The sequence below is a fragment of the Eleutherodactylus coqui genome, chromosome 5, assembly GCF_035609145.1.
Source record: "Eleutherodactylus coqui strain aEleCoq1 chromosome 5, aEleCoq1.hap1, whole genome shotgun sequence".
NCBI lineage: Eukaryota > Metazoa > Chordata > Amphibia > Anura > Eleutherodactylidae > Eleutherodactylus > Eleutherodactylus coqui.
The window spans coordinates 74,473,196-74,495,038 of NC_089841.1; the positions used below are offsets into that span (position 1 = coordinate 74,473,196).

Consider the following 21,843-nt stretch of genomic DNA (forward strand, 5'->3'; position numbering starts at 1 on the left):
ATCCCCAAAGGAGGAGAAAAAAAAAAAGTGTGAGATCCGGGGAATTTGAAGGCCAAGGAAGAAGTTCACCATCATGTAGTTGCCCAGAGTTAGGTCCCCACAGCACTTATCTAGCTACCCCAAGTGGAGTGTCTTTATGTTTGTGTTAATTGTTCTGGAGGTATGTGTCCTGTCTTCCCCTTTCACAGAGAGGTCACTGCCGGTGTCAACTAACCTGTGCCCAGTACACCCTAACCTGTCTGGTGTTTTGACAGTCATCGCTGTCTAGCTCCGGATTGGTTAGGGGGAGGAGTTGGGTTAAGTGTAGGCCAGGGCAGGAAAGAAGAAGAAAGGAAAGGGCAAGAGGGAAGATGTAGGAGAGTCTAGCTTTTGCGTGGATCAGCCTGTCAGAGCTGGGGCCCCCCCAAGGTTGAGCCTAAGTTGGGCTGAGCTCACTAGGAAAAAAAACGCTGGGGGTCAGGTCATGTAGTCAATGGATAGAGGGTCTTTTTCCTCCCTGCTAGGTAGGAGCCCAAGTCAGGGTAGACCCCATGGAGCCCGGAGGAAGAGTGGCAATTTTTAACTGGGAGTTATCTTGTCCTTTTCAGAGCAAAAGTTAGTGACAACCACAGGAGAGCCCGCTCTAATCCCTCCATTTCTCTACTTAAAAAAAAAAAACCCCAAAAAAAACACTAAGGTCCTAAGCTCGAGTCTTAACGCAGAAGCCTGATTCGCTCTGAGAGGTGTAGAGGGAAGAGAAATTTACACCATATTTTGACTGAATTTGTTGCATATTGTTGACTGTATCTTTGGACTGCTAGTATGAAGTAAACTGTGCGCCTTCAGTTTACCATTGTTTCACTGGACTGGACTCTGGTTCTACACTACATCTCATCTGTAAGGCACTGGCGTCACCTGACGTTTAGACCTTCCCTATGGTTGAGTACCATTTTGAGGGATCAGATCTGCTGCATGCATCATCCCTCTGGACAGAGGAGCCAACACCGTGACCGAAGACGGAGTTCCCTCTCGGGCTACTTCGGCCAATAAGGGAATGCTGCAATCACAACCTGCACGTCCAATCCATCTGTCCAGTAGACGCCTACTGAGGTCACTTCTGACTTCATTGTGAAAATGAGGGGAGGAGGAGACGTCCTGTTGGGAGATAAAACTTGAGATTTCCAGTTCCAGCTGTGAGAGAAGCCATATCTGTAGCATCCAGGTACAAGATCCCCAGGATTGTCTTCTCATGGAAAAAGAAGGGGCCGTACACTTTCCTACAGTTTATAGCGCAAAACAAATTCACCTATGTTCCACGTAGACAGGTGTTTCACTGCGCGTAATTCTGACATTACATTTGTTGCCCATTACAGAACTAATTTCAAACTCCTCACCCTCGCCCCTCACCCACAGAGCTCTCCATGGCGCTGCAGTACTGTATATCACTTCCCATGTCCAATCACCACCCAGCCCACACACTCCGATCCGCTAACACACTCAGACCAAATGCCTTGCGAATACGACCTCACATTCTCTAGAGCAGCACCGATCCTCTGGAACGCACTACCCGAAGACATCTGGGCAATCCCAGAGGCACAGAATATGGCTCCCCATATTGTCCATTTTTCCTATTGTGTACATCTTCTGCCCTTGCACCTCCTTATCACTCCCTCCCAGATTGTTTCCCAATAAGGCTGTCTGTCCATGAGCGTTGCGGTAGCTGCGCCGTGGGAGCTGCCGCCCGGGAACAAAAGCCGGCAGACGGATCTCCGCGGTCAGCCTATCTGATTCTCTGCTTGAGGACAGGGGGCTGCGCTTTCCATTGCAACACTATGGAAAGCGTGCATTGTGTTCCCCGAGGCCGGATTATCACCGTGAGGAACACAATTCAAAAATGTCCGTGAACAGGCAGCCTAACTGAATACCACATGTAAATGTCGTGTTGTTTGTGTTCCCCCGTGCCTCCTGTATCGCCCCCACCCCATTCGTTTCCAAATAACTGAATAGCACATGTAATTGTTGTGCTCCCCCGTGCATTGAAAGCGCTGTGAAATAAGTTGGAGCTATACCAAGATGGTGATAATAATAGTTATTAAACACTAAAGATACCATTAAATCATCGCTTTCCATTAGGCTGGTCTCACAAAAAAAATAAATAAATCACTGCATGTTGTATTTTGCTGCAGACTCCGCAGGGACGGCTTCCACTGAAGTCAACGTCCGAACTGCAGCCCATCCGCAATTAACATGTACTGCGCATGACTGAACATGAGCGTCCGCAGCACAACAAAAGGTATGCGGGGATCGCTGGCTGCGGAATCTGACTTCCGCGTGTAGACGGCCTTACAGTTTGCATACTCTCAAAAAACACGTCGCCTCGCGTTGTCGTCCGGTTTCAGAGCCGGTAACGGTTGCAATCGGCAGGGACAACATTACAAACGTTCGCGCAGAATTCAGTTTCCAATTCTCTGCTCGCTCCAACAGTGGATTTCTGAGGACTTCAGAAAATATATGCTTTCACCTATATATGCAATCTTTTTCCTTAAAATTGGAGTACAACTTATGAATTGTGCGTCGCTGGGTGGATCTTCACCAGCCTTTGTGCGACAAGGACGTTGCACACCAATAACAGACCGGTAGACATGAAAATCAAGGGCACAAAGCGCTCTCCAGTCTTTGTTGGCAGCCATTTTGTCTCATATTCCCCAAGCGACGACCGCAGAATAAAATGTTTCATGTCTCATTTATAAAACTGTCTACCAGTAAGATGTCCTTGTTACTCCTAGCAACCAATCACAGTGCAGGTTTTATTTTACCTCAGCAGCTTGAGAAATGAAGGCTGTGCTGATTGGTTGCTAGGGGCAACAAGGATGTCTTCTGTTAGTTAAAGGGGTTGTCCCGCGGCGAAACTGGGTTGTTTTTTTTTTTTCAATAGCCCCCCCCGGTTCGGCGCGGGACAAACCCGATGCAGGGGTTTAAAAAAAAACAAAACGGATAGTACTTACCCGAATCCCCGCGCTCCGGTGACTTCTTACTTACCTTGCGAAGATGGCCGCCGGGATCTTCGCCCTCGGTGGACCGCAGGTTTTCTGTGCGGTCCGTTGCCGATTCCAGCCTCCTGATTGGCTGGAATCGGCACACGTGATGGGGCGGAGCTACGAGGAGCAGCTCTCTGGCACGAGCGGCCCCATTCAGAAGGGAGAAGACCGGACTGCGCAAGCGCGTCTAATCGGGCGATTAGACGCTGAAAACTAGACGGCACCATGGAGACGAGGACACTAGCAACGGAACAGGTAAGTGAATAACTTCTGTATGGCCAATATTTAATGCACAATGTACATTACAAAGTGCATTAATATGGCCATACAGAAGTGTATACCCCAACTTTGTTTTGCGGGACAACCCCTTTAAGGAAAATTTTTCATTTTCTGTTTCCATTGGTATCTGTGTGTTTTGGTTTTTTTTTTAAATCATAAAGATCATTTGTAACAACCCTGTACGTATATAGACAGCAGTGATCTACCGAACGGACGCCTTGTCCGAGTGTTCAGTAAGCCAGCGCTTTTATTAAGAGAGCAATGTTCTCCATCACACGGGTTGATAGAACTCCAATTCTGGAATTCAATAAGACAAACAGACCAAATCTGAGGTCATTCTCACACTGGCGCCTGTTGAAAAGCGACGTTTAACAAGGTTTTAAAACGCATTCGACAGGGAGTACGGAAGAGCCAGGAGCAGGAACTGAGCTCCCACCCCCTCTGCCTCCTCTCCACCCCCTCTCCGCTGCTCTGCACTATTTGCAATGAAAGGAGGTGGGGCGGGGCTAAGTTCAGAGAATTAGCCCCACCCCTGTCCCACCTCTCCCCATTGTAATTAGTGCCGAGGGGCGGAGAGGGGGTGGGAGCTCAGAGCACTGCTCCTGGCTCTTCCAGGCCCCCCCCCCCCTGCAGAGAGAGAGACTACGTATATCGGCTCGGCGTGAAAACCGATATACGTTCGTGTGAATCCAGCCTCAGGCTGTTATCTACAGGAGAAGCAGATTACATTGCATTCTCTTAGCAGGCCTTGGCTCCACAATGGAGCCAATTGCAGAGCTCAGACCAACTGCTGAGTTCTGCAAGCAGCTCTGGAGGCTCATTTGCATTAGTGCTCATTAGTACTTTATGCAAAACGATTGCTAATCTTTCAGCCCATTGAAAGATTATCTTTGCGTGTAAATGGGCCTTAACAGATTGATGGCCAATTAATTTTTAAAGCTTTAAAAGGGGTTACAATTCATAAATGCATCTGCTAGCCATAGGATTCTTGTTAGCAAGAGCCCATCCCTGTATTTCATAGACAATGCACAGGCCCATTATAGCCAGTTAGGCTATTTACAGCATGCCCTATTGTGGTCTATATCACAGACCAGAATCAGGCATGCAACATTCAATGACTGCAGGTATCAGACAGTACAAGGTCAGGGGGGTCTGTATGCTGCTCAATGCGAGGTCCGCCCAAGAATCTCAGGTGCAGCTCCCATACACCTGTGTCAAAGGGCCAGAATACTAGCATTATATTTTGTGAAATTCTGGGAGTGCCAGAAAAACATGCAATGCTCATCCATGATTTGCCTGCTCTTGCCAATACCCATTTTTAAAAGGTTTTCTACCGTTTTTGTTTTAGCTTGTGCATAGTCCTTTAAAAAAAAAACAAAAAAAAACACAGACTACACACAAACAGCATACGGACTCAGTGCAACACACACTACTGAGACATGAATAAACTCGTCACACCATTCTGATTTGTTTTAGAGACGAAGCTCTCCCACTAAAAGTCAACGGGGATAGAAAAAACGGTCAGCAATCGGATGCAGGATGCAGTCCTTTTTATAAAAAGATACAGAAATAAAGAATTGGGCTAGTTTCAGTGTTTCTTGGGGACAACAAAAACAGATGACACACAAAAGTGAAAAATTTGAAGGCCCCACAGAACTGCACAAGGAGAGTAAGGCCGACTGTCCACGGGCGATGCGGTATCCCGCGGCTAAGCTCCGCCGCGGGAGCCGCCTCCCAACCTCCGCCGGTCAGCCCTATCTAATAGATAGGCTGACCTCGGAGAATCGAGGCAATTCGCAGCATGCTGCGAATTGCCCGCCACGAGCGGAGAATCGCAATGCTTCTCCGCTCATGGACAGGTGCCGACCTAAACCATTTTTTGTAGATGTAACAGACATTTTTTTAAGCTAGTGTGCACCTAGCCCAAGGCCTCATGCCCACGGGGCAAATTGAATTGCAGATCCTGTGCTTGTCACCGGCGCAGCCAATCCGCTGCCGATTTTGCCCATAGATACGAGTGGAGATTCCTCTGCTCCATGCACACATGCAGATTTTATTTGCGAACACAATGTGCCGAAAATAAAATCACAGCATGCTCTACTTTAGAGCGTTTTCCGCACGGACGGCTTTTGTTGAAGTCAGTGGAAGCCGTCCGATCTGCGTCCCATCTGTAATGACAATTCCGGAAAGGTTGCAGATTCCAAGTAATCGCCTAGCAATGGCACAGGGAAATCTGTACTGCACATGTGTGCCAGCGGTCTATCTGCAATACAGAAGCAAAGAAGAAGAGACGGGTACGCAGGGTCGCCAGCAGCGGGCAAAGGCGGATTCCGTGCGGCCTTAAGGCCTCATGTCCACTGGGAAAATACAATTCGCGCAGATTTCTGCTGCAGATTCCGCACGGATTTGCTTTAAATGTTTTTTTTTCCCCATGTGGATATCCGCACCTATTGATAGCAATGTGGCCGATCTGCGCGGAATCCGCACTAAAAATGGAGCATGCTGAGTTTTTTTTTCCACGTGTGAAAAACGCAAATCGATTAAAATGCCATCCGCGGGTGCAAAAATCAATTTAATTGACCTCCAGATGGCCAATGATTACCTATTGGCAAAATTTCACCCGGAGAATCCACAATTCAATTTTGCTAGCGGACATGAGGCCTAAGAGAACCTGTTGTATCCTTATGTCAGCTGAACCTACTGCATTGCTCTGCAGCGGCGGTCCTGCTAGCTCCAACATCTTCTCGCTTTTCCCTCTATGCCTTTTTGTAGGCTTATAAAGACTGGATCACACGAGCCGGAACGGCCACAGAATCTCCGTGCGGAAATATTCCACATACATTTTTAAACCTGAGACTACGCAGCCAAGTGGATGAGATTTGTAAAACTCTCACTCACACGCTGCCAAACCGCGCAGAAACTGACATGCGGCGCGGAATTAAAATCAGCGACATGTCCGTTTTGGCACAGTTTCCGCTGTGGGTTCTCTCCTCTTTATGGGGAGAGATTTCCACAGCAGGATACTTGCTAAGAGGCCACTTCATACCCGCAGGTTTTAATGTAGCCCCTTCACTGTGGAAATCTTACAGAATTTCTGTGCGGTCCCACTGTAGACATTCTGGAATGAGAACCCAGCCTAAAAGGCTCCTCAAGACCCGTTCAGTCAGTCAGGCATATGCAAGTTGCTCCCGAGATTCTTGGGCGGACTTGCATTGGACAACAGACTCCCTTCTACGTGCTGACCGACGGCAGAGGCAACGTACGTTGACTGACACTGACCAGAATAGGATAAGAAGTAGTTGTGTTCATGCGGACCATCAGTCCACCTGAGAAAGCGCTTGTGTGATTAGCCCAATTGGCTATAATGGGTCAGTGCTTTACATGAAATACAGGGAAGGGATAGACATCTATGTACTTAGTATCAGTTTCCAGCGCTGTGAATGTGTCAAGTGGGTGGTCCATACTACTCACTATCAATATGTGATGTCAAACTTGGGACCACCCACAGCACACTAACTTAAAGGGGTTGTCTCGAGGAAGCAGTGAAATTTTTTTTTTTGCCCAGTCCCCCTAATTAAGCAAACATTACTAAGCCCCCCTGTAAATGACTTTTCTAGCTGGTTTGTACTTACAGTTCCAGCAACTTATAAAAAGTTTCCCCAAGATGGCCGCCGGCTCTTTTCCCGTCGCTTGCTGTAGCCCAACGTGCGCGCTCCCGAGACGCTACCAGCTGTGTCTCCCTGACAACTAGACGCCCCGCAGCTGCCGACCGAACCCCGGGATTGAACGCGGCCGACCAGTCACCCACCGCCAGGCCCCGGCGGCCACCGGCACCAGGCCCCGGCGGCCACCGGCGCCAGTCAGTCCGTCACCCATCACTTACCTGGGCGGCTGGGCTGGGCGGCTCTGCTGGGCTGGGCTTCTCGACTGGGCGGCTCCAGTTTCTGCACCTTCCTCTAACAGAGGATGGTAGCAGAATGGCCGCTCCAGCGCGCTCCCGAGAAGATACAGCTCGTCTGCGCATGCGCAGAAGAGCTGTAGTGGCGAGCACACTGAAGCGGCTCGTTCTCAGAGCAGAAGACCGGACTGCGCAAGCGCGTCTAAAAAAGCAAGCCGCCAGCGAATTTAGACGGAACCATGGAGACGAGGACGCTAGCAACGGAGCAGGTAAGTGAATAACTTCTGTATGGCTCATAATTAATGCACAATGTACATTACAAAGTGCATTAATATGGCCATACAGAAGTGTATAGACCCACTTGATTTCGCGAGACAACCCCTTTAAGGAAAGCCTTTCCTGAACCCATAGAAAGTTTTCAATCATACACACCGCCATAAATGATGACCACTTGTTTCATACAAGCATCATTCCCATGCTTGAGTCACGGATGAGATTAAACAGGAATCCTGCCTCACTACGGCCATGAGCATGAGCCTTACTATAATTAACCAGGCACACACAATGCACAAAACTAGTGCATCTACTTATGAAAAGCTCCGCGAAGCTGTCTCCCCCTTGCCGACTCACCTTCTCTCTCCTCCCTCTCCGCAGCCAGCAATAGGAGGGGGTCGGGGGCAAACCCCTCCCATTGCAAACAGCCGGAGGAGAGAAGGGGGAGGGAGTTTAGAAGTCACACTGCTAAACTCCCTCCCACCTTCCTTCTCCAGCCGCTGTAATTGACTCCCATAGGAGTCTATGGCAGTGGCCGTAAGCCGGCCAGGAAGATAGTTCCAGGGCTATCTTTCCTGCCCGAGGTAGAAGCACCCGCTTGGGTGCTTTTACGCCACAGGAATACACCTGTGTGATCTGATGCATTGTTTAATTCCCTTTTATTTCCGTTTGTCTGCTCCAAAAACGGAAGAGAGATGAAAACCCTAAACTGAGCCCTAATATAGGTGTAAATTCACTCTCCTCAACTTCACAGCCCTGCTGAGCTGCAGTACCATTCCAGGCCTCTAGACCGTGTACAGAGCTGTGCTGGTTCCAACACACAGCAGCTCCAGCAAATATGCTGACTGGCAGGGGTGGTAGGTGCAGACCTCCCACAAATTTGATTTAAGCACAATGATGACAGGAGTTAGTGATGGTAACCATCACCTGATTTCTGGTACCAGCAGCAGCAGGACCACGGCGGGATCGTGCAGCGCTGGATCGTGGTGGCAGGGAATTGGCAAGTACTGAAGGAGGCATGTTGTCTGGTAACCATAAAATCCTTAGAATTGGCAAATTCCCTCAGAAGGCCCCCAGCTGCCATGACAGTCAGACGGCATATTGCAATTCACTCCGGGTGAGTCGTTCAGGACCTCTGATCGGGGGAATTAAATGCCGCTGCCAGAACTGACAACATCAGGGTTAACAGATGTGATCGTCGTGAATGCTGATCATGGTTGTTACCGGCCGTATGGAGTGGCCTCAGCTCCTGCTCCATATGAACCCCACACCCAGAACGTGTATGTATGTGTATGTATATAATAAAAAAAAAATAAAACAAAAATGTATGTATGTATGTATGTATGTATGTATGTATGTATGTATGTATATATGCCTAGGTCATGAAGAGGTTAATAATCTATCCTCGAAATAGATCAACAATAAGAAAAATTAATAAAGTCTTAGAAAACCTCTGGAACAATTGAGAATCCAAAATCTATCAACAGCGTGTACAGCATTAGAAAAACAGGTATGCATGCTTTCAAAAACAGCGCCACACCTGCCACACATTGTGTTTGGTATTACATGTCAGCCCACAACGCATGAACAGGTATTACAGTGTGCAGAAGAAAGCGGACACGTTTTTCCACCCCCCCCACCCCCCCCCCCCCCTTTAAGACTTCAGACGATGACGCCTATAGGACTTATTTCAGGCAGATGACGACATCACGAAGTGTCTAACAACCCCAAAGATTTACGATCCTGATCCCTCACACGACTAACGAGTTCAACCAACTTTTTTCCAATGTTAAATAAACCTCTTCATAGACAAAAAACACACAAATTACACCACAAACAATGAAGATTGTTCTCAAAGAGAAGAGTTACACAAACCACGGAGAAACAAGACAAGTCACAGCCACAAAATCACTATTAGTCGTGAAGGGCCACCACAATGAGACCCCACTCCAGGCTGTATTGGGAGGGGTAACATCTCTCTTTAGGGAGAGCACAAGGAAGGTGAGTGAGGAGACTTATGAGGCCATGCATGCTCCTCTGGGAAATATGCAAATAAGGAAGATGGAACAATACCTCTGCAGCGCCACCCAATTGGATGGCAGCATTCCTTCACATCAATGCTTGACCCTTTATACAGGTCTGTAGAGCAATTACGCTGTATTCACAGGGCTGATACTCTCATAAGAGTTCTGTCTGTGATGGAAAATTAACCCATTCAGTTCATTGGGTTCATTTACATGAGCGATTTTTCACTTTGACCGATGGTCTGAGTTCGAAAATTTGAAGTCCCTTCAAGTCTCACAGGAGAAAGAGCCATGTAATGCGCGGTGTCCCACACATCACACAAATGTGGTGGCCATGTGTTGTGCAATATGAGTTGCGCCCAAAAATCTCAGCCTTGTGAATAATGCCTTAAAATGGTTTTCTGGACAAATCTTGATTACGTATGGTCAGGATAGGTCATCAGTAGTTGATTGACTGGGGTCCGTTGCTCAGGACGTCGGCGCTGGCCACAGCACAACACACAGGGGTATGCAGTGTAAGCCGTTAGCTGCAACCCATTTAGTGTCTGGTGCTTGTAATTGCAGGTGCAGCTCTCAGAGGAGCGAGGCCGCAACGAAAAAAAAAAAATGCTGCGTCCCGGGAATTTGCGCCGCCTTATGCCGCGACGGATTGTCCGCACTGTGTGGACGAGATTTTTGACAAATCTCGTCCACATGGTTGGCTAATCCCCTTTAGTGGCCTTGAGCAACAACCATGGCCGCAAGCAGTGTTACTCACTGAAGAAGTTCTGCTCCAGCCAAAGCAGCTTCTGTAGTTGGAGACCCTGCTACTTCCCCGGCGTCTGCGTTTCTTACATACAACACACAGCGCAGACGCCGGGAGAGGAAGCAGGGTCTCCGCATGTAGAGGCCACGGTGGACCTGCTCTAATAAGCAAAACTACTGGCGGTTATGGTTGCTGCCAGGCCGTACTTACAGGGAGCCGGACAGCTCTTCTAGGTGAGTACTTTTTTTTTTAATTTATTTATTTTTTACAGCTAGGGATGATTTCCAGGGATGGGCTTATATTTCAAGCCATTCCCCGAAAATCATAGCTGCAAGGGGTTGTCTGCAACCCATTGCCCTCAATGCGGCGGCAGCAGCGCTGGACCCATTGAAAGCAATGGTATAGCATTGCGGACCTCTGCCACAGCTGTGACAGGGGAGAGTGATATACTCACTATGTTTTCAATGGGACTGGCGCTGCTGTCGCCGGCCCCATTGAAAATGGGCAATAGAGCAGGTTTTTCTTAACGCTGCGAGGCTTGAGTGCACACAATGCAAATGAGTATGAGACCATTGAAAATCATTGGTTTCATAATCAACTCACTCTCGCATTGCAGGAAAACCTATCGCTAGTAGGTTGGAGCCCTGAGGCCCATAACATTTTTCTGGTAACGCAACTCTGTTTTTGTGGGAAGACTTGTAGTTTTTACTGGTACCATTTCGTATACGTGTGATTTTTATATTGCTTTGGCCGCCTGCAGACGGCCGGGTCGGATCCGGCTGCGAGAATTCTCGCAGCCGGACCCGACCCGAGTGCCTGCAGAGAGCAGCGCGGAACTCACCCGCTCCCGCAGCTCCGGCTCTTTCACGTGCCCGTGCCGGCGCGTACGCAGAGCGGAGCCGGCGGCCGGTGAGTGACGTTTCTGAGCTCTGCGAGCCCCGCACAGAATTAGAATATACCGGTTTGTTTTCTGCACGTGATTTCGCGCAGACAAACCGCGGCCGTCTGCATAGGATTGCGTATTGTAATGCAATCCTATGCAGGCATGTACGGGCAGAATTTCTGCTCATCTGCAGGCGGGCTTTTTATTGCATTTTTTTGGAAGGCAAACAGAAAAAAAATAACAATCCAGCATTACTTTTTACAACTATTTTTACAACGTTCACCATGCGATATAAGTAAAACATTTCCATTGCCCGAGTCGTTATGAATATGGCAATACCTATTATGTGCTGCTTTTTTTAAAAAAAAATATTGGGGGTATTTTATCCATTTAAAACATGTTTTTGTGGGGGAAAAAAAAGTGCATATTTTTTTTTAAACTGCATTTTTTTCTTTTAGTTAAAAACTTTAACACCATTTTTTTAGTCCCTCAAGAGGGCTTGAAGATGCGATTGTTCTACAAGAGTACATTATTACTTATGTGGGGCATTCTATTAAGCCTATGACAGCAGCGTATTAGACTGCAGGAGGCGGGGCCTATTAGGCTGAGTTACATGGCAGACATGGAGGCCTTTGGCGGGCTTCTGGCTGCCACGTGAACCCGACAGATGTGCAGGTTGGTGAGGTCAGTAAAAAGGCGGATTGTGATCTTTATTAGGTTAATATGGCCGGTAAAAAAAAAAAACCAGCACCGGCCTTGAAACTACTTACCAGCCAGGCCAGTGGTTTACCGGCCAGGTGGCCACCCTATCTGGCATTCACTTGAGCAGACTCCCTTTTAGCCAAGCTGGGAGTCGACCACCTTTTGTCATACAATTTTGCCCCCCCCCCCCCTTGACCGATGATCAGGCTTATAATGACTCAAATCAGCATCTAGGTTAAAGACGACCCTCACAGACCACCACCTGTCACTAAAATGGGGGCCCAGGAACGGGCTCACTGCACCTGCCACTGGTGGCCAGAAGTCTGGAAACAGCACAACTGATTGTTCTACACTGTCTGCGTAAGCGCCACAGAAGTGAATTGGCGTTTTTCAGGCTTCCCGCCACAGTTACGTATTGCCAACTGTGCCACGGCTGTTCGAGACAGAAATACCTCTTCAAAAGGGATTTCCCAATCTTATATAAGTAAGGACGGCTTCACACGAACATAGTGGCACGAGCAATATGCAGTGAAGAGTATCCATTGATTTCAATGGGTCCGTTCACACGCACCTACATTTCAGCTGCGCAAAAAAAAAAAAAAAAAAGCAGTCTATCTTGCTGCACATTTGTGCACATAAGGTTCCAATAGAAGTCAATGGTGCGTGCACAAATGAGCAGCAGTACGCCCGGAAACTAATTGCACTGGAAGAACACCACATCTGAAACTAATTAGCCACTTCACTCGGTGAATATGTTTGCCGCACACCAGTAACCATGCCCCGTGGGCAGAAAAAGTACCGCAAAATATGCTGATATGAACGGAAATAGGCCTCATTCATAGCGCAAAACCGTTGCGCTAAGGCACATGCAGTTTTATGCTCGTGTGAAGCCGCGATAATACTTATAGGGTCCGCTCTGGTCTGTAGAAAAGAAGTGTTAAAAAAATAAACCAATCAGAAGTTGTAAATCGCCAGAGGTTTTTGGCGGCAAGACCGCAGGCACTGCGGAGCCCTACACATGGTCACATTCCTCGATGAGCTGAGTAACCCCCAAGACCTTGTTTTTCAGAGGCCCAACAGCGACTTGTGGGCATCTCAGCATCCCAGACCCCAACGACCACCGCTTCCAACTTGTTTGTGGTTAGTTACTGACATGTTAACTGCCAACGAATTGACAAACAGTGCAGACCTGATGTCTGACATCTGATAGGGGGACACAACTGTATCTGGACCAGATGTTGGACCCACCATGACGACGATGGCGAGGACCCAAAACATAAGAACGAGTTCTCAAACCAGCATAAAGGGGAAATGGAGGAGTCGCCCACGGCAACCACAGGGTTTAGCTTTCGATTTGTAAAGGTGGTTGCTATGGGCAACAGCTACAGTTTTGGTTGCTGTCCCTAATAATCTATATTATTTCATAGAGACACTGCACAAGTAATATATATATATATTACCAGATGCTGCAGAATTTTCAAAGTCAGAGATTCCACAGCATTGCCACATTAAAAAAAAGTGTCAAAATCCATAGCCATCGGCGCAAATCTTGACCAGTAATCAGCTGCGTATCCGCCGATTCTAACAGCTACAGCGCTCTACCTCACATTGCAATACATGGCGCCTCGTCACTCTGGTGAGCGCCGAGTCGCTGCTCAGGTGATGCCACTTCCAATTTCACAGCTGATCAAAATACGCACCGATGGAGTGGATTTTGAAGCAGTCTTTTATGCAGAAATTCCGCAGAGCGTACCTTTAGGCCATAGCCACACACCTGCTGTGGATTTTCCGTCCGGACGCTCCGCACAGTAAATCCACGCCATTTACAGTAGCAACAAGGTGCATCAGATGTTCAAAGTCTTGCCCCCATGCTGCGGGAGTCCTCACAAAATCTGTACAGAACCTGAGCAGATTTTGTATCCACAGCATGTCAATTATGGCAGCGGGGTCTCGGAGAGGGTGGGGGGGTTCCACTTCTTCAAACAAGGGGGTGAATTCTGCACAAATTCTGCATCAAAATGCGCCCGTGATGCAGAATTACCTCTGCAGACACTCTGCAGCAAATTCCTCCCGGTGTGTATATAGCCCAAGACTGTGGCTAACAATAGGGTTTGCCAACACAGTTATAAAGTTAGCGCCGAGGCTAGGAGAGAGTGTCTAGTTGTTGCCCAATCTGCATATTTAGGGGCCCTTTACACGGGCCGACCTGTCGGATGAAGATGCCCGACGGGCCGTTCCAGTGATGATGGTTCCTATACTTTTACACAGGAACAGGCATCGCTGATGAACGGAGGCGGAGCTAATCAGGGATCGCTCCGGCCCACCCGCCTCCATGCACAGTAAACAGGCAGTCATCCTTACACGGACTGCCTGTTCACACAGGGCGACTGTCGTTCAGTAGTCATGCATGCCGAAACCGAACGACAAGAGAATGAATCATCGTTAGTCGTCGGGGCTGTGCAAGCGTTTAGACTTAACGACAATCATTCAGATTCTCGCTAGATCGCAGGAATCTGTTCAATTTACGTGCCCGCATAAAAGGCGGAGGTCCCGTATGGCCGGTCATCGGGGGGTTTCCTTCTAGCAAACCATGACAGTTGATCTCCTGGCTTTCTATAGAATCATTCATGGCACGAGCCACATCAGTCTGGACACAGAATGTCACGCTGCAGCATTGTTCTGTCCAGCGATGGACGCCCGACTGGCACACAGAAACGCCATCAGCGGCGCCCACCTCAGGCATAAAACAACTAGCCGGAAACAAAGGATATAGGTGCACTTAACCCTTGCAATCCCTTAGGTAATGGGTCCCTGCAGGTTTTCAACCTCTCTATGCAAATAAGGTTTCCATTCCCTGACAGCAAGCAGATCTTGACAATGGCGAGCTACTGAAACACAGGGGAGAGTAGAAAGTTACAGAAGTTTTCCTTCTACAAGGATGAAGCTTTACAAGTACTGGCAGAAGTCACAGATGACAATGCCCAGGTCTTGTCCGCGGGCACCAGACGTGCAGACTGGCATTATAACAGGCGGCTTATTCAATTAGGCACTTTATGATGGCACTCTGCAGGCTAAAGAGAGGCTATTAAAGCCAGCTCAAGGCCAGGGAAGCTGGAGTGCAGCCACCAGTGACACAGGCAATGTACGAGCCACCTGTGACCCGGGCACTGCCCTCATTAGGCTGGCATTAGCAGTGCCATTGAATAGTAAATGAGGCAGGCTGCAGGCAGCTCAGTCAAGCATGCTTTATGGGGCTGCATCCTGCAGCCGGGCTCCTAGTGCAGCAGCAGGGCAATGGCCTGCCCTCCGGCTCACAGGGTGAGGGCACCTACCATGTAATCCATGGACTCATGCAGTGCTGGCGCTGCTCTCCGCTGGAGTCTGGCCGCTGCCGCTCAGGAATACAGCCTGGGAAGTTACTGCTGCTGGAGCTCTCCTGTCCGCTCTTCCTTCTCCTCCCACCTCCCCCTCTAGACGCCTGGCTGCCAGCACTCAGCATGGAGGAAGCAGGCAGCGCAGACCACGCCCATCGCCACGAAAGGCAACACAGATGACGCCCATCGGCCAAAGAAACGCCCGTTAAGCAAAACGCGCCCCTTTAGTATGAGCCACGCCCAGTTTTGCGACTGTGCCTTGAAAACATTCTTCAGCTGTCACATGACTCGTCACGTGGCCTGTTTGTGTATATAAATTTAACCCGTTGCTAACCGGCGACTGTGCTGTGTATGTCTGGCTGTGTAAAATAAATGGAGGGTTCAGCCTCCCCAGAGAAATGGCTGCTTTATTAACCCTATCACTACCGGATTATGCTTTCCAAATCCTCAACTTGTTAAAGACCAGCCGTTTGTCAATGTTTCTTTTTTTCCATTCCTCACCTTCTAACATTCCTAACTTTTTTATTTTTTTCGTCCATGTAGCAGAATAATAGGTTGTTTTCTGCACAAAGAGTTGTATTTATTTTAATATTAGCATATAATTTACCATATAAACTAATATATACAGTGGGGAAAAAAGTAGTCAGATACCAATTGTACAAGTTCTCCCACTAACAAAGATGAGAGGGGCCTGTAATTGACATCATAGGTAGACCTCTACTATGAGAGACAACATGAGAAAACACATCCAGAAGATCACATTGTCTGATTTTTAACAAATTTATTTGCAAATTATGGTGGAAAATAAGTATTTGGTCTCCTACAAACAAACAAGATTTCTGGGTCTCACAGACCTGTAACTTCTTCTTTAAGAGGCTCCTCTGTTCTCCACTCATTACCTGTAGTAATGGCATCTGTTTGAACTTGTTATCAGTATAAAAGACCCCTGTCCACAACCTCAAGCAGTCACACTCCAAACTCTACTATGGTGAAGACCAAAGAGCTGTCGAAGGACACCAGAAACAAAATTGTAGCCCTGCACCAGACTGGGAAGACTGAATCTGCAATAGGCAAGCAGCTTGGTGTGAAGGAATCAACTGTGGGAGCAATAATTAGAGAATGGAAGAGATAAAAGACCACTGATAATCTCCCTCGATCTGGGGCTCCACGCAAGATCGCACCCCGTGGGGTCAAAATGATCACAAGAACGGTGAGCAAAAATCCCAGAACCACACGGGGGAACTTAGTGAACGACCTACAGATAGCTGGAACCAACGTTACAAAGGCTACCATCAGTAACACACTACGCCGCCAAGGACTCAGATCCTGCAGTGCCAGACATCTCCTTCTGCTTAAGCCAGTACATGTCCGGGCCGACTGAAGTTTGCTAGAGAGCATTTGGATGATCCAGAAGAGTATTTGGAGAATGTCATATGGTAAGATGAAACCAAAGTAGAACTGTTTGACAGAAACACAACTCGTGGTGTTTGGAGGAGAAAGAATGCTGAGTTGCATCTAAAGAGCACCATACCTACTGTGAAGCATGGGGGTGGCAACATCATGCTTTGGGGCTGTTTCTCTGCAAAGGGACCAGAACGACTGACCCGTATACATGAAAGAATGAATGGGGCCATGGATCGTGAGATTCTGAGTGCAAACCTCCTATCAGCAAGGGCACTGAAGATGAAACGTGGCTGGGTCTTTCAGCATGACAATGATCCCAAGCACACCGCCAGGGCAATGAAGAAGTGGCTTTGTAAGAAGCATTTCAAGGTCCTGGAGTGGCCTAGCCAGTCTCCAGATCTCAACCCTATAGAAAACCTTTGGAGGGAGTTGAAAGTCCGTGTTGCCCAGCGACAACCCCAAAACATCACTGCTTTTGAGGAGATCTGCATGGAGTAATGGGCCAACATACCAGCAACAGTGTGTGCCAACCTTGTGAGGACTTACAGAAAACGTTTGACCTCTGTTATTGCCAATAAAGGATGTATAACAAAGTATTGAGATGAACTTTTGTTATTGACCAAATACTTATTTTCCTCCATAATTTGCAAATAAATTCGTTAAAAATCAGACAATGTGATTCTCTGGATGTGTTTTCTCATGTTGTCTCTCATAGTTGAGGTCTACGTATGATGTCAATTACAGGCCTCTCTCCTCTTTTTAAGTGGGAGAACTTGCACAATTGGTATCTGACTAAATACTTTTTTTCCCCACTGTACACACCTGATGTGGTGCGGCTTATTATCAAAATAACTCCTCATATAGCAGAAACTACACCAATCACAGCACAACTTACATTTTACCTGAACAGCGTAAGAAATAGTAACCAATCACAGCTAGGGTTGCCACCTTTGTCACGAAAAAAAAGTCCATGGTAAAAAAGGGGCGTGGCTTATAACAGCATATTATTTGACCCCCAGGTGCCCGGTGGCCTCTAGTGATCGCAGCCTCACTGGTTGCAGTATCACTTGACACAGTGGCCTCAGTTGAACGGGTGATCCGTACAGTAATATTAACCCCACAATAATATTAACCCCCCTCAGCAATAGTAGTAGCCCTCCCAGTAGTAATAGTTTCCCCCAACCCATATACCGTAAGATGCACATCCTACTTCCCATCCAAAATTCTGGAAAAAAATGTACACAAAAATAATTCCTAACTACACTACACTACAAAAAACAAACACCAATACCTACCGCCGGCATTCTGGTATGCTTACGGGCCCCCGTCACTCCTGCAGGCTGCCACGATGTTCTCCGTACCGGCAGAGCTTTGCTTTCTGGAAGCAGGGCTTAAATTCCCCACCTCCAACAAAGATAATGCTGATTGGCTAGCCAGCACCGGCATCAGCCAATAAAAACTGGCGCTGGGTTAACCAATCACAGTCATTCAATGATGTCATTGAATGGCTACGATTGTTAACCCAGTGCCGGCTTCTAATGCAGGAGCAACGGGGACCCACAAGCGCACCGAAACACCGGCGGTAGGTGAGTATTAGATTCCCCCCCAGTGTGGTTACCAGCGGAGAGCTGCGGCACCCTTGTTGGGAATTACTGAGAATACCAGCCTTGGTGTCAGATGGGCTGGTAAAAAAAAAAAATACTGGCATCGGCCTGGCGGGCAAAATATCGGCTAGGCCGATGAATTACCAGCAACCCTAAATCACAACGTAGCTTTCATTTTACCGGTGTAAAACTCACAGCTGTGGCCAAACCGCAAGATTTCTGCCCGGAATTCGCCCAATAAGAGCACAGTTGTTTAGATAAAAAAAAAATCCACACCCCATCAGGCGAAGGCTAGTTTTACATGGGCGAGTATGATATCAGCCCGCTAGTATGCTCGCCAATGTGCGATGTCCCCTTGAGCTTTGTGGGTGAGGGTGACGAGTTTGAATTCAGTTCTGTAGTGGATGGGCAGCCAGTGCAGTGACTGGCATAGGGCAGAGGCGTCTAAGAAGCGGGCTGGATAGGAAGATGAGTCTAGCTGCTGCCTTTAGTATGGATTGGAGAGGAGAGAGTCTGGAGCGGAGAAGGCCGATGAGCAGCAAGTTGCAGTAGTCGATGATTAGCCAATTAGTAGTTAATAAAAAATGATCGCTCAAAATTGTCAGTTTCTGACGAATTTTGAGCAATCATCTGTGTGTAAATGCACCTTCAGTCCTGTGAAGTCACAGGACGTTCTTGAATATGTTATAGCGAAGAAGAGCACCAAGCAGAGAGAATGAGACAATGAAGGGACCTCCAGGTTGGTTTACCCTTTGTGTACTCGAAGCGGCTGATGCCTTTGCATTATAATTATTCCTAATTCTACTGTAGCGCGGCTATATAGAGATAGATTGCAGTTGTTGTCCTGAGACGGACTTTCTACTAGTCATATAATATATAGAAAAACGTTTACAAATTATCAAGCAGGGTGAAATGGAAAACAAAAGTAAATTTTGTTTTAACCAGGTTCTTTGCGCAGTAAAAATGACTGGTGCACCTCATTCTATGGGTCGGTGCGATTACGGAGATAGCAGATTTATATAGTTTATAAAGTTGACCTTTTGCTGTTTCCACCCTCTACTAACTGACCTCATCCTGACATCTCCATCCCAGTGTGTGGCACTACCATAACTCCCAGCATGCCCGCTGTCTTGGGATGATATTCGACCCTGATCTCTCCCATACCCCCTATATCCAATCTCTGGCCCCAAAAACATGTCACCTACACCTCAAGAACATCGCAAATATCTGTCCTTTCCTCACTGTGGACACGCTAAAAGGGCTCACAGTTGCCCTCATCCACTCTTGGCTTGATCGGCCTCCCCCACGCCAGACTCTCCCCCCTCCAATCCATCCTGAATGCGGCAGCCAGGCTCATCTTTCTGTCCAGCCGCTACTCTGACACCTCTGCCCTGTGCCAGTCACTGCACTGGCTGCCCGTCAAATACAGAATACAATTTAAACTTACCACCCTCATCCACAAAGCCCTCCACAGCACTGCGCCGCTCTACATTGCTTCCCTAATCTGAATCCACCACCCAGTCCGGGCCCTCCGCTCTGCTAACAAAATCAGACTAAGTGCCCCTTTAATTCGAATCTCTCATTCCCGCCGCCAAGACTTCTCCAGAGCAGCACCAGTCCTCTGAAACTCGCTACCAAAAGCTATCCGGGCAATCACTGACACAAAATTTCAGGCGTGCTCTAAAAACGCACCTCTTCCGGGAGGCATACCATATCCCCTAAACCAAACCCCTCTGTACTCTGCCTGATAACATGCTCCCTGTCCCACAGACTACAATCCCTGCTAGCTGTAATCAAGCGACACCTGCAGCCATCCTGATTTCGCCACTATACGGCCTGACCATTTTGTATGTGTGTATAGCATCCCTCACTCTCCACCTCGCCATACCGTATCCATCTCCAGCCCTTTTAACCTTCTGTACCACCCCATTACCTGTAGTATGTAAGCTCATTGGAGCAGGCCCCTCACCCCTACTGTTTCCATCAGTTGATTACTTCATGTAACCGTGGTCTTGTTTTTTATATCCCTTGTCTGTGTAAGAGCTGCGGAATATGTTGGCGCCATATAAATAAAGATTGTTATCATCATTATGTTGTACAACTTATGAAAAATATTTTCTGCCCAAGGAGCTGTTTGTGCGCTTTTTTTTTGCTGGGCAGGATGTAGTATTTAATAGTGCCATTTTTGGTGTGAATGACTTTTTTTTAATCAGATCCTTTTTATTGAAGTTATCTTTATAAAAGAAATTACCCCTTAATTTCTACACATTGAGGGCTTATTTAGACGACCATATATCGGCTCGGTTTTCACACCGAGCCGATATACAGTGTCCTTGTCTGCAGGGGGGGGGAGGATTAAAGAGCCAGGAGCAGGAACTGAGCTCCCGCCCCCTCTCCGCCCTTTGCCACTATTTGCAATAGGAGGGGGCGAGACGAGGGCTGAGCTAAGTCATGGCGCTTAGCTCCACCCCCGTCCCGCCTCTCCGTATATCAGCTCGGCGTGAAAACTGAACCGATATACGGTCGTCTAAATAAGCCCTTATACATACATAAGCGTAATATACATATCATTACTCTACCCAAACAATGCAATTAATCATAACTATATTTAAGCAAGTCATAATCTCCCCCATCAACAACAAAAAAGCATTTTGGCACATACAAAAAGAAAAAAAACATACTCTTTTCTATCTTCTTATTTCTCTACCTCATCCCTTCCAAATTCCATTAGCTTTACCTCAATACCTCAATGCAACCAGCATGCTTTATGAAGTACCCATTATATATATCAGACCATCTTCCTCAAACTTAGTCAAACAAACTTTTTTTGATATATCCTCCTTTCTAAAGAAATAACCTCTCTTATCTTTCTTACAAAATCTCCTGGTATCCAATGTGCAGTAATTATCTTCTACACCTGATACAATCCTCTCTGAATTCCCAGAAGAGTATGCTCATCCAGCCCATCAACAATACTCAGTATTAGAGTTCTAGGATTAAGGGTGGATTCAGACGAACGTATATCAGCTGGGTTTTCACGCCCAGCTGATATACATCGTCTCTCCATGCAGGGGGTGGGGGCTGGAAGAGCCGGGAGCAGTGCTCTGAGCTCCTGCCCCCTCTCTGCCTCCTCTTCACCCCCCTGCACTATTTTCAATGAGGAGAGCCGGGACAAGGGCGGGGCTAATTCCCGTTGCTTAGCTCCGCCCCGTCCCGCCTCCTCTCATTGCAAATAGTGCAGAGGGGTGGAGAGGAGGCAGAGAGGGCACGGGAGCTCAGATCACTGCTCCCGGCTCTTCCAGCCTCCACCCCCTGCAGAGAGAGACGCCGTATATCGGCCGATATATAGTCGTCTGAATGCGCCTTAAGACTAATGTTGACAAGTTATATTTTTTAAAATTATTTCTAATATCTAATTCCAAAATTCTCACAATTTTACACAATCCCAGACCATATGCATTAAATCTACACCATCCGTATAAAATTCTGGGCAGTTTGCGTTTAACCTAATACCCATGTTGAACAACTTTAATGAAAGTACTATAAACTCTATGCACTAAATATAAATTGGCCCATTTTATGGTCACTAATATGGCCTAAATATTTCCCCTTTTTTTTTTTTCCTTTATTGGGAATTGCT

The 21,843-nt window shown here is 47.5% G+C and overlaps 1 protein-coding gene across 2 annotated transcripts in view; it reads right to left on the bottom strand.

Annotated features, from left to right (window-relative positions):
• The window catches only part of ARL15 (ADP ribosylation factor like GTPase 15), a 254,827-nt gene extending 239,511 nt beyond the window's left edge, over positions 1 to 15,316 (bottom strand). For both annotated transcript variants that reach the window (XM_066602734.1, XM_066602733.1), the window contains exon 1: positions 15,154 to 15,316. In XM_066602734.1, coding sequence (XP_066458831.1) covers positions 15,154 to 15,165 — 12 coding nt within the window. In that variant the 5' untranslated portion in view covers positions 15,166 to 15,316. The remainder of the gene's footprint in view (positions 1 to 15,153) is intronic.
• Between the last annotated feature and the right edge of the window lie 6,527 nt (positions 15,317 to 21,843).